At 46.6% G+C, this 16,569-nt stretch overlaps 1 protein-coding gene across 2 annotated transcripts; it reads left to right on the top strand.

Annotated features, from left to right (window-relative positions):
- The first annotated feature begins 11 nt into the window (after window positions 1-11).
- Window positions 12-16,148, top strand: GPR139 (G protein-coupled receptor 139). 2 transcript variants are annotated; one of them, XR_001411272.1, is made up of 3 exons: window positions 12-160; window positions 13,399-15,473; window positions 15,588-16,148. XR_001411272.1 is itself a non-coding variant. In XM_014936250.1 (2 exons), the coding sequence occupies exons 1-2, from the start codon at window positions 40-42 to the stop codon at window positions 14,331-14,333; spliced, it is 1,056 nt and encodes a 351-aa protein (XP_014791736.1). In that variant the 5' UTR covers window positions 12-39; the 3' UTR covers window positions 14,334-15,501. The 2 variants fall into 2 exon arrangements, 1 of the variants encoding a protein (XP_014791736.1); XM_014936250.1 differs by lacking the exon at window positions 15,588-16,148 and having other exon boundaries at window positions 13,399-15,501.
- The last annotated feature ends 421 nt before the right edge of the window (window positions 16,149-16,569 follow it).

A 16,569-nucleotide genomic window follows, 5' to 3' on the forward strand; every position in this document is an offset into this window, starting at 1 on the left:
GCCAACGCCGGCACCGCGGCCGCGGGGAAGAGCGGGTCCATGGAGCACAACCACCTCCACCTCCACAACGGCTCCCTCCTGGCGCACCACCGCTATGGCTGCGGCTTGGGATACGCACCCGTCGTCTACTACAGCCTGCTGCTCTGCCTGGGGCTGCCGGGTGAGTGCCGCCCCGGGCGTTGCGGGGGGGTAGGGGTGTCCCGCAGAGCCGCCGGTAGCGTCTCCCGCCCTGCGGCGTCCTCGGGCTGCGGAAGGCGCCGGGGACGCGTCCTTCGCCCTTCCCGGTGGGGATTAGCACGGGGGATTCTTAGACAGCATCCCCGGCACGCCGCTCCCCACGCCGCTTCTCCCTCCCCGGGCTCTGCCCTCGCACCCCCGCGGTCGCTTTTCCCAGCCGGGTTCGGGCGCTTTGACTTTGAACTCGGCATTCAGAGCCTCAGCCCCTCGGGAAGTTTCTGCCCCCATCACTTGGGCCATTTGAAGACAAAGCGGTACCAAGGATCCCTGTCACTCGGTGCCGGGCCAGCAGTAATCAGAAGTGTAGCTGTTGAGTTTTTCTGGTGCAAATCCTGGGGCAGGGTCGGCTCTAGGAACAACGTGCCACCAGTAAGGAGCTCGGCTGGGGAAGGATCACACTGTCAGAAGTTGTTTTACTCAGGAGCCTGTCCCCACGGCTGATGGAGCAGGACAGTATCTAGAAAGTTCAACCTTGGGGTCAGCACCCTGCAAAGGCAACGCTGATACTGAGATCCCTGAGTGCAGCTACAGGGGTTGGAAGAAAGTCGCTGCTCACAGGCATAGCCCTCAGCGAAATTTCCTACTTAAAAAAGAGACAAAGAGAATATAGAGATGCTGGGGATGAGAAAAGCAAAAGAGACCCCAAATGGGAAAGGAAAGGATGCTTCAGGCTTGGGTGTGAGCACCTGTGAGGCACCGTTTCCAGCACACAGGTATCCACAGCTCAAAACGCGCAGGTGGCACACGAGCATCGCAGCGGTGTTACTGTCTCAGAGAGGGAGGACTGAGCAGGCTTTTCCTCCCAGAAGGGGCTGTCTGAGGGCTGTCAGCAAGACACCTTGGCACCAGGGAACTGCTTGTGGAGCACCACTTCTGCAGTTACACACTGGGCTTCAGAGCTGCCATCCCAGCACAGCCTGGGTGGGCAAACATCACAGCTTGCTCCCTGGCTTAACACCTCCGGCTTCAGGGTAACTGACAGCAATCTCAAGGACAGGCAGAACGAGTTGGGGAAAAGTAAGAGCAATCTAACCAAGGGGAATCGGTATTTAAAGGGTGCAGTACAAGACAGTTTGGTTGTGTCTTTGTGCCGTGTAAAATGGCAAGCAGCAATAATAGTTAATAGTCTACAATTTCTAGATGTTTTCAAGCAATGACTTCATAGAAAAAATTTTAATCAAACATGAAGAGAAGCCTGCCATTGAGCACCACACATGCAATTACCACTCTGCATATGAATTGATGTTCTTTGTGTTGTTGGTGTTTTGGTTTTTTTTTCCCCTCCCTGGCTTGTAATTAAAATTTGAAGATTGGCTAATAGTTCAGACTTAGAGTTCAGAGAACCGGCAAGTTAAGTCCTGTATTTACCCACAGAGGATGCAGGGCAAAGGCAAGCATCTCTGTTCCACAGTATTGATGAGTCTCAGCCCTGACCTGAAGAGACCCAGCCAGCAGGGATGAGGAGGTAGTTTCCTCTCCATTAATTCCTTAGAGGTTGCTTGGATCTCCACAGTAATGACAAGCTCTGATTTCAACACCTGTCCCCTAGGAACTGACCAAGACCCTCTCAAGATTATCAGGTGAAGTTGTTGTTATGAAGCCATCTGTGGCTAAGCTTGCCTTTGTATGTCTCTGAAACAAGGGAAAAGTCTTACACGCACAGACAAGAAAAATCACTCAGTAAGTGCTCTGCACATACTTGCACCAGCTCCCTAAGGACACTACATTGTAATTACAGACCTAATGCTGTCATTCTAAGAACATGGTTAAAATCAGTGTGCAATCCACATTAGCAATGGTGACACGCATTTCTCGAGAGATCTGCCATCAGTTGGGTAGAGCAGTGGCACCGGTGACAGCGCTTCACAGAACCAGCCAAAGCACTGGGTGCTGCAGCCCTGCTGGGGTCAGTGGGCTGACATCGGGTCTGAGCGTGTCAGTCTGCTCTGGGGATAACACTGGCACTAACACCTGAAAACACTGCACATGTACAGTGTGCTGAGTAAATGCATGGAATACTGAGGGCATGAGAAATTTACGATTCCCACCCTAAGAGTCCACAGAAATGAGAACAAGCTCATGAGAACAAGGACATGTTTAGGGGAAGACTCACATGGCAAAGCTTCATTGAGGACGTGGTACAGGGTGTGAGCAGTGCTAAAAAGAGCTATTCATGTTTTAATTTGAAGCTGCTCTTCAGTTTTCTAACTGAAGATGTAAGAAAATTGTAAAGGCAGCACGTTTACTACCTGTTAGAAGAACTCTGAAGTCGGTGGGTTCTGAAGGCGTTTAACAGAAACACCAACTAAGATCTGTCCTCAAACACAGCACTAGTGCATTGTGTTGCTGAAATGGAAACAGTTAACTCCTTGCCACAAATCTTGGAGAAAGACTGATGAGAGGAGAAACCAGTTAACTGTTTCTGCCTTTCCTGCTGTAGTGTCTGATGGAAATTTCACTAACTCAACAACTCCACTTTGAGGCCAAGCGATGCCAGGCCTGATTGTGCAAGCAGAGAAAGCATCCTTTCCCTTCCCTTGTATCACCCAAGCATCTCAGCAGCTCCCTGTTCATCCAGGCACCAGAAAGTCTGAGCAAGGCAGAGATGAGAGAGAGCAAAGCGAGCTCCCTTCACCCCCTCTCTGGCAGTAGCACACAGAGGCAAGTGCCCTGCAAAGAGAGGCAACCACAGAGGCACCATCACACACCGAGGTGGCTACAACTCTGCCAGAGGTGACTGCACCTTCCAGTCAGCTGCACAGGAGGTTTCTTCTTTTGCCTCTAAGCAGAGGCTGGCAGGACAGAGACTGTTTTTTCCAAAACTTGTTTTGAGTGCAGATGTGCAAAGGTGTCCCACCGGCATGCAGTCCCCCTGGAGCAGGGATTGCCCCAGGAGCAGGCAGTGTGGGACAGGGAGAGACAGCCGGTGCAAAGGTGGGGAGCAGAGCAGAGAAGGGCAGCAGCACCAGGAGCAGCTCCCATTTAGAGGGGGGAAGTACAATTTACAGAGCTGTTCTGCAGCCCCTTCTCTGCCATCCCTGCTCTCCCCATGTCTGTCAGTCAGAGAGGAGCTCTGAAGCACCTCCAGCTCGTGGGGAGGCAAGAGAAGGGCTGCAGGATGGTTTAATAGAAGTATTTCGTGACTTAGTGAGAGAAAATGCCAGAGAAGAGGTGGTTTTGGATGTGTGGGGGGGAAGAAATGACTCTGATTACCAGGAGGGTCTGGTAGGGTGAGGAAGCAAAGAGCAACAGGTACCAACTCTGAGCCCATCCCTTTGCCAGTGAGAGCTGCACAAAGTAGTTACACCAAAGAGCTCCTGCTATGGTGGTGCCACCCAACACGACCAGGAGGCTCAGGCAGAGAAGCAGCAACACTCGTGGCTCAACAGAACAGAGGCAGAGTAAACTGGCTTCTTACTGTGTGCTTGCTGGTTCCACTCTGCTCCTGGTCAGTCACGTACCTGGGGAGTGTGACTCTGCTTCAGGGGTCATCACATCCCAATGACACAAAGTACAGGCACAAACCCAGCACCCTTACAGCATCCCCAGAAGGTACCTGGGGATGCCCCAGGGAAGTGCCACTCCAGACTTTTGAGAGCCTGGTCTACAAATGTTTGTTTTATTCATGCTTTAAGCTTCTGCTTAAACCACTGATTTAAACACAGATTGAGAACTCTGCAAGCTTGGGAAGGCAGCCCGGGCACACTTGGGAGCTCCCAACTGGAGGGTGTGAACAGGTAGCTTTCGTGTCAGACCTGCTGCTGAACAAGGTATTGCGGAGACGGGGACAACCCAGGTCATTCAAAGCCCAGCCATGCACAGAGTGCACTTGGCAGGCTCCGAGGAGAGAGAGAGAGAGAGAGGCAGGCTGCAGTCCTGACCTAGAGGAGCGTGCAAGCTCAGCAGGGATGCTTAACCTTTCTAACACACTCTCAAGAGAGCACTACATGTTAGGGACCTTCTCCTGACAGATGACAGGCCACCTGTCCTCACACAGCAAGCCAGATGCTTCCTGGGGTGTTGGACTGACACGCAGGTGTGTAACATTTGCACTGCGCCTGTGCAAACTACAGTACAGTGACAGGCAAACAGAGACGATGGAGAACTGCTCCTTCTGGAGCTTTCTCCCTATGTGCAGCTTGGAATAAGGGGGTTCTTCAGGAGGCATGCAAGCCAGGGTCATCATCCTGGTAAGGCAGGTACTGCTGGTGGGCTGTGGGATGAGCGTCCCTGATCTAAGAGACCACCACCATGCGACAGCCCAGCTGCGCTCCCTCTGCTCCCCGGCAGCGCGGGGGGAATGAGACCTGACGAGTGTTGCCATCTCTGTGCTTACAGCTGTGACCTGGTTGGTACCATGAGTAGGAAGGGGGGCAGGTAGCAATGTTTGTTGGTGACTCACGTGGCACGTAATACGCAGTAAATGCCAAAGCAGGCAGAAGGTAGGTGTATGTACATCACACAGCAGTACAGAAGTGTGTCTGACCCATTTTGGATTCCTGCCATCTATTGCCTAGTATATTCTCTGCAATCACAGTACAGGCTTCTGATTAAAGAAAGCATTTCCAACACCTGAATAAATAGCCTCTCTCGTAACAGCACACCTGCACAATAGAAGTGTTAAAGGAAGGTCTGAAAATATGAGTGGGAGAATTGTTACATGCACAGTTATGACCTTGAAAAAACAGCACTCTTCAGCTGTCACTCATTAGATAGAGTTCACACAATGAATAAGAACTGAACCCTCCTGAGGCTTGATTCAACCCCCCTTTTATTCAAAGACCATACTTTCTCTGACTTAAAATCTGAATTGGACGCAAAGACAGTACATTGCATCCTGCTTAAAAGGAGGACAAATACATTGGCAGAACTTTAGCTCAGCTATTGGAGCAACCCAAGGGCACTGCAGCACATTACAGTAGCACTACTGGACAGAGAGGAACAAAACTGCTGCTAACATGCTTGAAATGAGTCACTTTCTATTGTAAAATGAGTGCTTTTTCTTTAAGAAAAGAAAAATCATAATGAAAAATAATAGATTCATTACAGTGTTCCTGTACAGAGCCGGTGACAGCAAGGCATGCAGATGGGAATGATGTAGTTTGGTCAGTAAGTGTGGAGACTGTGGCCACTAAAGCCTTGCAGCCTGAAAGGCAGCACGTGGCCAAATCCACGCTAATGCAGAAGAGGAGCTGTTTGCGCATCTCTGAACATCACTACAGAGTACAACTGCTAACTTTGGTTTTCTTCTGCCACATCAGTAGGAAACAACACTGTCAGGACTGTAATGATAACGAGGTGCAATATTTGGGAGGCTCAGTAGACTATGAAGTGCACAACCTTGCATGGCAGGCTGCTGAAATGGATTGGGAAGGAAAAACTCCAAAGGAGATTTTTCCTTGAAATGACAACGACACAAAAGAGAGAGCACAGCCAGTTTCCCCGGTAGGTGGGTAATGTAGAGCCCCCAGTTGTCAAGAAGTCAAGCTATTCAGAAGCACTAGGCAGTCTAATATCCTGCTGTTCTTCATCCACCCCCATACTTAGTTCTGTCCTCCTCCTCCTCTTTCTGCTCCCCTCCATAAAATGGGTGTGAATCAGCAGAAACAAGACAGCAGGAGAAGGCCTTCATCCGCATACGTCACAACAAATTGCTGTAGGCAAACAAACACCGAGATGTCCCGACTTGGTCCCGACTCTGCTTTCACGCACCAAGTGCAAAGCAATCCCTGGCCACAAAAGCTCTCACCTTCTCTTTCAGGTGGTCTTTTTGAGCCTTTAATCTCTTTTTCCATTAACCTTGAGACACCAGAAATGGAAACAAAGCCAAAATTAACCCCTTGAGCACAGAAGACCCTGCACACAATTCTGTTTTCATTCTACAGAATAAACATACATACATACGTAAGGATCCTAAACTCCAATGTCTGGAGCGCTGTTGGGGCCATTCTGGGGGTGACCTGATGGGAGGAGGATAGATACCAGTATGGTTGTGCAGAGGGAATGAAGTAAAAGCAACCAAGTAAGACCAGAATTAGAGGTACAGAAGATGATAAAATTCCTTTTGGTCCCTTTATCCATGGAAGAGAGAAGACTGCCTATTAGAAAACTGAACACATCTTTTTCACAGAAATTGTTCTCTTCTACGCTGAAACAGAGTCCCTGGAACGTACAGTCATTTAACTTCTCCATCTTTTCAATCATATGGTGCATTGACCGCATGGATAGGTGCACTAGAGGTTGCTTTTGGTTTCAAGACAAATTACCTGTCAGTCAGTTACATCAGACTAGGATATTTCACAAATATTTGTTCATTCCAGGTGTATTTCTTCAATATCCAGACTAGCACACCAAAGAATGATATGTCTAGTGTGGATGCAGCATATTCTCTGTAGGGGAAATAAAGCCAAACTGTGATGGTTTTACATAGTCTGTAATTTCCTGCATATTGTGTAAAATTGGCATAGTGTCGGAGAAAGCTTGGCCATGGGGTTTGCAAGCACGAGCTCCTATTGCATTAGCTAATGCTTTAGGAAGACATAAAGACTTTTTTTTTAGCAAAACCACAATCAAAGGTAAAATCCTCTTAATTATTCATGTTCAGTAAAGAAATCATGTCTGTGCCCTTATGAAATCACGTCCTCCCTCCATCCTAGTCATCCCATCAAATACCTTTGGCACCTACCTCAGTGCTTTGGCTTTCAGTATCAGAAGAGTAGAATGGTTTTGTCATCCTGGAGCTCAAGTTACTCAGCTTGAGACCTCTTAAACTTAACTGAGAGCCCACATTTAGAAGCCACAGACACCTGCCAAATGAGACACCCAAATTGCCTTGAAAATCTCCATCTGTCCAGATACGTTGCATGAATAACCAAATTCCTCTTATGATTTCTGCATTATTTTGCAGATTGCTTTTTCTCCTCCCAGCATCAGTTTCTATTAGAAAGCTTTACTACTCTGGTAGCAAGATGCAAGGCTAGATTTTGGGATGTGAATTTTAGACATTTTTATCCTTGTGTGGGTGCCTCTAAGAAAGACTTTGGGGAGGAGGAACGTCCAAGAGTCATTAAAGACTTTCTGCACTATAAGCCCAGCTCAGGAGAGGTGGATGAGGAGGGTGAAGATGGCAAGAGGAGAACCACATCCCTGTCACATTTACACACACATCACCAGTGACCATGTACCAGGCCTCCCTGTGTCTAAGCCTAGTGTTCCTTCTGGGCCATTCTCATATTGCAGAAACAGCTCTATTTTATAAAGACTAGAGAAAAAAAAAGCCTATTTCAAGGGTCTAGGAGATCCAAAAGCAACACCATGTAGTTGCACCTGTCTGCCAGACAAAGTTACTGCATTTAAGCCTGAGCGGTTGGCAAAGCTCAAAGTGAATAATTGCCATTGGCATCTCCACACCGTTACCACGTCTGTGCCCTCCAACAGCGAGGAAGTGCTTTTGGCTGGATTAAAGTCCTTCTCTGGCCTCCATGACCCACTGACAGCTAGTGCCAGCCACAGAGTACCCCATTCACTGCATTCACCCAGAGCTGTCTCAGCTAATAAATGCTGTCCGTGAGAAAGACGGCCCTGGACTAATTCTAATACTAATTCTTTAATTCACATATGACTTGTAAATGCAAGACCATGGCGTGTTTTCTCTGACAGTCACTAACCTGGTCTCCTGCATACAGAGGGGAGTTTGGGTTGTCCTGAGCTGGAGGTTGGTCATCCTCTACCTCCAGGCCCACTTTCACCCTCAGAGCTGGTGTGGTCTCTCCCTGCCATAGGGTTTCTAAGCACAAACCACACGAGCCTTCCTACAAGGTGTGAAACCTCCTCCCATGGCAGTCCTGCATCTGTGCCTGCCATAGCTTTTGTGATGCTCATTTTTTGGCTTAGATCCCACTCCAGCCCCTGGGAGATGGTGCAGACACTAGCAGAGGGGGCTGACAGCTCTTCCCCCCTGCCCCAAGGGTGAGTGGGTGTGTGCTGTTCTGCAGCACTCAGACAAGTGAACAACAAATAAATCAATTCATTTTAAAAATTAATCCTCACAGGAACTCTCATGGAAGGAAAAACTTGTATTACACTAATTATATTCTATAAAGTATCTCTTTACACTTCACAACGGTTTAAGGGAGGATCTCAGGATACCATAATAGAGAAGAACAAATTACATTAGCTATGAGCAGGCACCATTCACAGAAGTTGTCCCCATCCACTGTAGTGTTGAGTTCAACGTGTACTGTCTGTAAGAGGAAAACATGAAACTGTTCTATCTTTCTTAAGGGGCAAACAGCATCCAGGGGTCATTTTAAAAGACCACATATCCACCTGTAACCAACATCAGTAATAAGAACACATTTACATTGTCACAGCGTTTTTTTTTTAAATAATTCCTGTTACATGGCCTCCACCAAAAGTCAACCATTGTTACCATCTTCTCCAGAGAGCTCCCACACAAAGTAAGGGCTGAATGCCATCCTCATCTCCAATCTGGTAACTATTGGCAAACGACTGTTAGTAGTCACGGTCAGATCTGGCTGCTGGACCCGGAATGTGTTTACATTTTAATATTGCCTCCTAGCTTACAGGAAATCATCTATTCCCATCAAGCCAAAACATCATTTTTTTTCACCATATATTTGTAGCATATTGTATTTACAGTCTCAGAATTTTTAAGTGTAAGAAGGAGGTGTTACTGACATATTTTCTAAAGCAATTTAAAATTTCCCATTCGTATACCGTCTCTCTCTGTGCCAGTCAGGTGACTAATGCAAGGCCCGCAGAGTAGTTTCATACATTGCACAATAATTTGTAGGGATCCTAGCAACAACTGTATTCGGTAAAAGGTATCCATTATATTCAGTGACCTAATGTTTATCACACTCGGTAAGCGACACTCATGGCTACTTCATTTAGGTAGTTTATGATGCTGAACTACTGAACCACACAGCGGGCCTCATTCCCAACGCAGCGGCACGGCCACTTGTGTTGTAAAGGCTATTTCACTGCACAGGATGCTGTGTACATGCAAAATGCTCTTGATAAAAAAAACCCCAAAGCTCAGAAACATGCCTGCTTCTTCTTTAGACAGATGCAATTGCTCCTGCTTAAGCTCACACGCAGTGATAATAGCTAGTGGAAGGAGCTCTGTGAATCCCCCACAAAGGCCATGGTTAGACATTGAACTATGACTGTGATCCATGAAACAAGAACTTTAGGTCATTTTGAGGAAGCACAGAAGACTTCCTAGGCTCTGCAGGTGAGGCAGCATGGCTTTGGTGCAGGAAGCAAACCCAAATCCACATGAGAACTAAGGTTACTCCTAAAAGATGATCCCTCTCAGGTATGTAGGGCCTCCAGTGGCATGAATTTCAGTGCTACAGTTTGTACTTGGAAGCTGACAAAGGTAAAGGAGAGATGCAAGTGCCCCATGATGAAACCTGGTTGACTTTGAAGGTTGCCATATTTTGATCAGCATGAACTGATGGTGTTTGTGCACCAGAGACCTTCTCATGCTGTGTCTCGTGACCGAAGGGAAAGAACTGAGACTGACATTTCTTACAGTTGCTTCTCAGCATCTGCTAGTGGCATCTCAAGTCTTCAGCCAGCAAGTCCCTAATCAAGCCCTGGTTCTCAACAAGATATTTATAAATTCAAAATACTGCACTGCAGCAAGCGACACTGGCATAAATTCCTATCTGTCATCCCCCAATCAACTCCTAGCACAGTGATCAATCTTTTTCAAATTCAGATGATCTTAACTACTCAGTATCTAGAAAAAATACTACAAGAAATGGGCAAGATGCCATCCAGGACAATTTAGGGCCACTGACCTATCCAACAGCTGTAGTTCCATGTACAAAAATTTCTGTCTCTACTGTAATGTATCTCGATCATCATCTCTACCATGGTCCTGATGACTGACTACAATATTGGCACAAGAATTAGTGTAAACAAGGTTAAAATGTGGTTGCAATGCTCTTCCATTACCTTTCACCTGCAGTAGGTAATTTTTGCCCAGAAGAGAGCTTGCGGGGCACTGAGGAGGCATCACCAAGATGCTGACACAAGGACACAGTTGATCACACAAAGTGGTGTTCTCACCTATTTCCCATTTTACTGAGCTTTAGTGTTTGAGGACACACCAAGGACCAACTTAACACTGGCTAAGAAATGAGTAAAGGACTGAGACTTTTCCATAGCTCGTCTTTGCTTCCCCTACACAGCATGCAGCGGGAAAAACACTCCCAGACCCTGTGTAAAGACACTGTCGCGCTGGCAACTTTCTGCTGCACCCCAGTATATATCTGTTTTCACAAAGTAAGTTATATTACTATATTTCATATTATCCAGCCAGAAAAAGCCTTCATGCGATCCCAGGGAAAGTATTTCCAATACAAGATACCATACCTTTGCAGAAAAATTGCATAGAGCTTACATATACTTTGTCAGATCAGTTTTCTAATCTGGCTCACCAGGCAAAGCTCACTGGTGTTAGGATGAATAACTTGCATTTCAGTACATGCTGTTACTGCCATTGCTGGAACCCCTGAGAAAGGCAGAGGGAGAGGGTACAGAGGAAAGGACTGCTTATAAATCTGCTCCTGTAGGAAAATGGCAGCAGGGTTAGAACCAAACAGCAGGACCCCCACAATGGACAGAAGGGGTAGGGAGCAGGGCTGCTGTGCCTGGACATGGCATAGCTTCAGCATCCCTGCAGGGCCTCCTCTGACAGTCAGGACAGAGTTACCAGCAGGAACCAACATCCACAAGCATCTCCCTGGCTGCATGCTGGCTCCAGCTGCTGCCGCTGGAGTGAGTCAAATCCAAATCCAGAGGATTTTAAGGGAAGATGAACCCCATGGGTCACATCCAGTATCTGTAAAGCTGAGCCACTCAGCCTGGCTGGCCAAAACCAACAGTGGCTGCAAAATCATGATAAAACACTCCAGCTTGAGGATTTCTGTGACAGTACATCACTCACTGTGCCTCTAGGGCTCATCAGCAGGGACAACAGAGGCATTTCTTAGGCAAGTGAAGTGAATGACACAGCAATTCTAACTATATCACCACCCATCTCCCACATCTGCTCTGAGCCAAAATCGATGCAGTTGCATTCATGTTAACAGAGACTTGGGAAAATTCCCCTGAAGGTGATTTGAGACAATAGCGTTGGACAGATCGCATGTTTTTTTTTTATTTAGGGAAGGAGTTAGTTGATTGTCATGTTTGGTTTAGTTTTGTTCTAAGATAGAAAATTAATATATTAAGTTAATACAAAAATAAGTAACACTTATGAGGGCTATTACTCAAGATCATTCACTCTGCTGCAGTTCATTTCCCCAGTGGCAGAAGTCTGCTCCCAGACAGCAGGCTTAGAAGGCATTTATGAAGGAGGAAGTTTTCTCCAGTGCCAACTAAAACCGTTAAAAAAATAAAACAGCATTTTCAGTTGTAGAATGTATGTCCTAGGTCATCATTACCTTAATGTCAGCAACTTCCTCTCTCTCTGATTTAAAGGAATCCTTACAACTATTGTTGATTTAGGAGATACATCAAAGCTAGCAGAAACATTTGAAGCACTGAATGCACAAAAGAGGTGATTTATAGAACACTTATGAAAATGTCAAATACAAACATTTGGCAGTCTCTTGTACAGTAAACCAGAGCTCTGCTTTTTAAGCAGTGCTTCAGGTATTCTAACCAAGTGATATAAACTTCTGACGGGAGCAATCTCACCTGTCTCATTCCAGCCATACAGCTAGTAAGAATAACAGGATATTTTTTTCCCCCCAGTTCAACTACACAGTAAGTTCTAGCAAACACGAGCAAGAAGTTAAAGTTTGGCTACACCTTAGTGCTCCAGGAAAGCTCTCAAGGGCTGCTTGTATTTGTGGAAGGGAGCTCTGCCTGGCCAGGGGCTCCAGGACTGAGCCCTTCCTATGGCATCCCTTGTAGCACTGGTTCAAGCAGTCACTAAAGTATATCTTAAGTTGAATCACAGCTCTAGAAGACTGAAACAAACCAGACAGGGAAACAACAGAGACAAGACACTTGAGCACTTCACCATGGTATTATTTAAGTGTCATGCAATACATCTAGGTATGGCTTAGGTGATGGGTTTGTATTGTGGTCAAAGAGTTTCAAGCAGATGTTTCTTTCAGGGAAACTTAGGGATGTTTACACTTGGGCCGAATCGGAACATCCATCACATCTGATGTGTCCAGCAGGATTTCCTTAAAGGCTCAACTGTATCACTCCAGAGGAGAAATGCCTTGTAATTGGAGAAGGACTTCTAAAGAAGCCTCTGGATAAGCAAGCAGGTCTTTGTGGGGCAGATTGTTTCAGTGGTGGGAAGGGAGATGCTTAACCAGAGCTCATCTGTAGGAGAGCAGGTCAAACAGACAGGACTGAATTACAGGAGACTCATCCTCGGCAGAGCTGAAAACTTTGAGTACTGCAAAGCACCTCCAGTTCTCAGGTGGAGCTGAGGACACATGTTTCCCTGGAAGTCCTTCTGTCAACTGGACTCCCACTTAGTCAAGAGAAAATTACCCAGTCCAGGTGGCTTTGATTTCAGCTCTTTTTAGATGCAGTTCAGAACAGGCAGGCACCACAAGCTGCAATGAGGGACAAAATGTCTCTCTCCAAAGCCCACCCCACCCTTCACGTTTGTCACTTGTGAAAAAGCAAAAAGTGAAAAAAGCAAGGAGGTGGGGGGGGAATAAGAGTGTGAGGTTTTTTTTCTCCTGCTTCCTTGTGTGCAGCCATGAGTCCCAGCAGCCCCTGCTCAGGGTGCTACAGCAGCAGAACCAGGGCCATAACTCCATGTCTACATCCGCTCCAAGGAGATAGCAAAGGGCTGGTTAGACACCACCTAACCCCATGTCTGGAGTGAACGTCCCAAGTTTCCCTGTCCCTTGTCCTGGTCTGCTGGGACTCTGAGTGTCAGTGTGTCCCCCAGCTCAGAGCAGGTGCACATACTCCTCTCACTGAAACAGCTTCTCCAAGGGACCCAACTAGTGTTTTCCTTTTGGTTTCTCAAACTTTTGTAAAGGTGGTTGTGTTGCCAAGTGCTTGAACAGAGCTATGGCTCCAAGCAAGTGCTCAGAAAAGCTAGTGTTACACCTTAATGGCCTAACTCTGTTTCTGTCTCCACAGCAAACATCTTGACAGTCATCATCCTTTCCCAGCTTGTGGCTCGCAGACAGAAGTCCTCCTATAACTATCTTCTAGCTCTAGCTGCTGCTGACATCCTGGTTCTCTTCTTCATTGTCTTTGTTGACTTTCTCATGGAAGACTTCATCTTAAACAAACAGATGCCTCAGGTACTGGACAAAATAATTGAGGTCTTGGAATTTTCTTCCATCCACACCTCCATTTGGATTACGGTTCCACTAACAATCGATAGGTATATAGCTGTGTGCCATCCACTGAAGTATCACACAGTCTCCTACCCTGCTCGTACTCGGAAAGTCATTGTAAGTGTCTATATCACCTGCTTCTTGACCAGCATTCCATACTACTGGTGGCCCAACATTTGGATCGAAGACTACATAAGCACATCAATGCATCACGTCCTCATCTGGATCCACTGCTTTACCGTTTACTTAGTGCCCTGCTCCATCTTCTTCATCCTGAATTCCATCATTGTGTACAAGCTGCGGCGCAAGAGCAATTTCCGACTGCGAGGGTACTCCACAGGGAAAACAACAGCCATTTTGTTTACTATAACTTCTATTTTTGCCATACTTTGGGCACCAAGAATAATCATGATTTTGTATCACCTCTATGTATCGCCTATAAACAACAGCTGGGTGGTACATATTGTGTCGGACATCGCCAATATGCTAGCACTGCTGAACACTGCAATTAATTTCTTCCTCTACTGTTTTATTAGCAAAAGATTTCGCACAATGGCAGCTGCCACACTGAAAGCCTTCTTTAAGTGTCAGAAGCAACCTGTGCAATTCTATACAAACCATAACTTTTCCATAACAAGCAGCCCTTGGATTTCCCCAGCCAACTCTCACTGCATCAAAATGCTTGTTTACCAGTATGATAAGAATGGAAAGCCTATAAAAATATCACCATGAAAAGGGCAATAGTTGGAGTTTCTGGGTGCAAGTTCTTTTCAAGTGGTTACATCTTCAGGATGTAATTTGCTGAAATGGCTGTTTTGAAGAGTGGTCATTTGATTTCATTTCCCTGGGAGCCTGAGGGCAGATCAGACTGTTAGAAGGGAACAGTAGCACTTGATTTTAGGAGCAGAAGTGAGAAAGCAAACACCTCCGTCTCCTACGCAGCATTTTGAATATGCTTCAGAGTTCAAGTCTTAGTGTTCAGTCGCACTCAAATGTTTTGCATCCCAGCACCAGTGCAGTCCAAAGTCATTGGAGAGGGGAAGCCACAACAGTGTTTAATTACAACCTTTTAAAACACAACAACAAAACCTTACTTGACCATGCGGTTCACTATTGACAGATGCTTCTATGTACTGTGGAAGGCACCATTTCTGGTGTGTGCATTTGCCAAAAATGATGTGTTGGTTCTGACATGAAATACCACCACAGTCTTGCTGTCAAGACCTTGTTGCAGGAGGCAGCCTGCGAGACATGAACTGTAACAAGCCCGTTTTGGCTCATTTGAGCAAGGCTCGAGGACTGATGTAGTACCTGTTGCAGCCTTGGCATGGAAATCCTGCAAGCTGCCAATATTAATCTGTTTTAAGTTATTTAAGAATGTGACCAAGACAGGGGAGCTGGAGGGAGGGAGGTTTCTAGAGCCAAGAACAAAAGCAGCATCTTTTCCCAGCTATTTCAGTTATGGTGTCTAAAGTCTTTGAAGTGTGAGGCCAAGTTCTGCCTGATGCAGAGCTCCCACCAAAGCTGCTTCTGCAAGATTTGGAGTGATCACAGCCTTCAGCTTCCTTCTTAATTAATAAAAATTCTCAGTTATCCCTTGTCTTCAGCTATTTAGGGATTAACATATGAAAACTTCAGTCCAAGATTTTTCCTGACGGATTATGCCATCCTATTGCAGAATTGCCCTTTGTTTAAAAAAAACCCACTATTTGTGAAAAAACAATCCATTAAATACCCAACAGCAGTAAAAACATAGATCAGTTCAGACTAAGGCTTTTAAATATTTACCTTATTTAAAGTAGCTTAACTTCTCTCCCTTCGCACTCAAAAACCAGCACCCCAGCAATGCTGAGTGTATGAAAACGAGAAAAGGTTTACAGGAAGGCTGAAAGTGCATTTCTTTTAATTTCTCTCCTTTTCAGATCTTGGCACGTGGTGTCTCAGAGCCACATACCACAACCTTTGAGTGTATGAAAACGAGAAGAGGTTTACAGGAAGGCTGAAAGTGCATTTCTTTTAATTTCTCTCCTTTTCAGATCTTGGCACGTGGTGTCTCAGAGCCACATACCACAACCTTTTTACTTCTATATTGGGCACTTAATGCAGCCCTACTGATCGTGAGAGCAGACTTCCTTGCATGGTGAACACAAGCACAATGTGGTCCCAGCAGCTTCTCAGTAACTGGAAATAAGAAGTAGCCCGGTGCTAGCACTGCGTTTGTGCCTGTGCCCATCTCCATTGCCAGTAGGGAGCTTGTGGTGACCTAACATAGTGAGGTCCCCTGAGAAGGGAGCCAGTCAATCCCACTTTGGTGGGATTTGAGGGCTGAAATCATCTCTCTAAAAACTCATGGATGGCTCAGCTTTGGTGCATTTTCCCTAAGAAACATCAAGACTGCCAAAGTCCTGCTGAGGACAACAGCCTGGTTCCCTTCTGCCACAAAGGTTGCATTACTGACTCATACTGGCGTCCTGCAAGAGCAAAACCCACGCCAAACCTGAGCACACCTTCCCCAGGAGGGAATGGCAGCAGAAGGCACAACCCATGGAGACCAGGAGACCAGGCTTATGCATTGGGGGGGTGTGAGGTGTGTCTTTCTCAGGAGAGATTGAGGCTACTCAGGTCAGTCAGGAGCACAGAGACAGGATGCCCAGCTCTTCAGGGACCATGCACCACCCTGTCCTCTCCCACCAGCAGAGCAGTTGGGAGAGCTGCAAGGTGCTGGAACACCCCAGGAACCACACTGGTTAGAGCAAGGAGGGGCATGTCTGGGGAAAGGAGAAGCTGAAAGTAAAAGCTGACCCTCCCCATCCTCACCCACCAAAGGGATGCTACTCACCCACATCTCCCCAGATTCAAAGGGATGCGAGGAGCCTCCTCATCCTGTGGGCCGTTTGTCCCTGTGATCTCAACAAAACTTCACACTTAACTTGCAATAATAAAGCATAAGAGGGATGCTCAGCCTTGC

The sequence above is a fragment of the Calidris pugnax genome, unplaced genomic scaffold, assembly GCF_001431845.1.
Source record: "Calidris pugnax isolate Ruff unplaced genomic scaffold, ASM143184v1 scaffold17, whole genome shotgun sequence".
Taxonomy (NCBI): domain Eukaryota; kingdom Metazoa; phylum Chordata; class Aves; order Charadriiformes; family Scolopacidae; genus Calidris; species Calidris pugnax.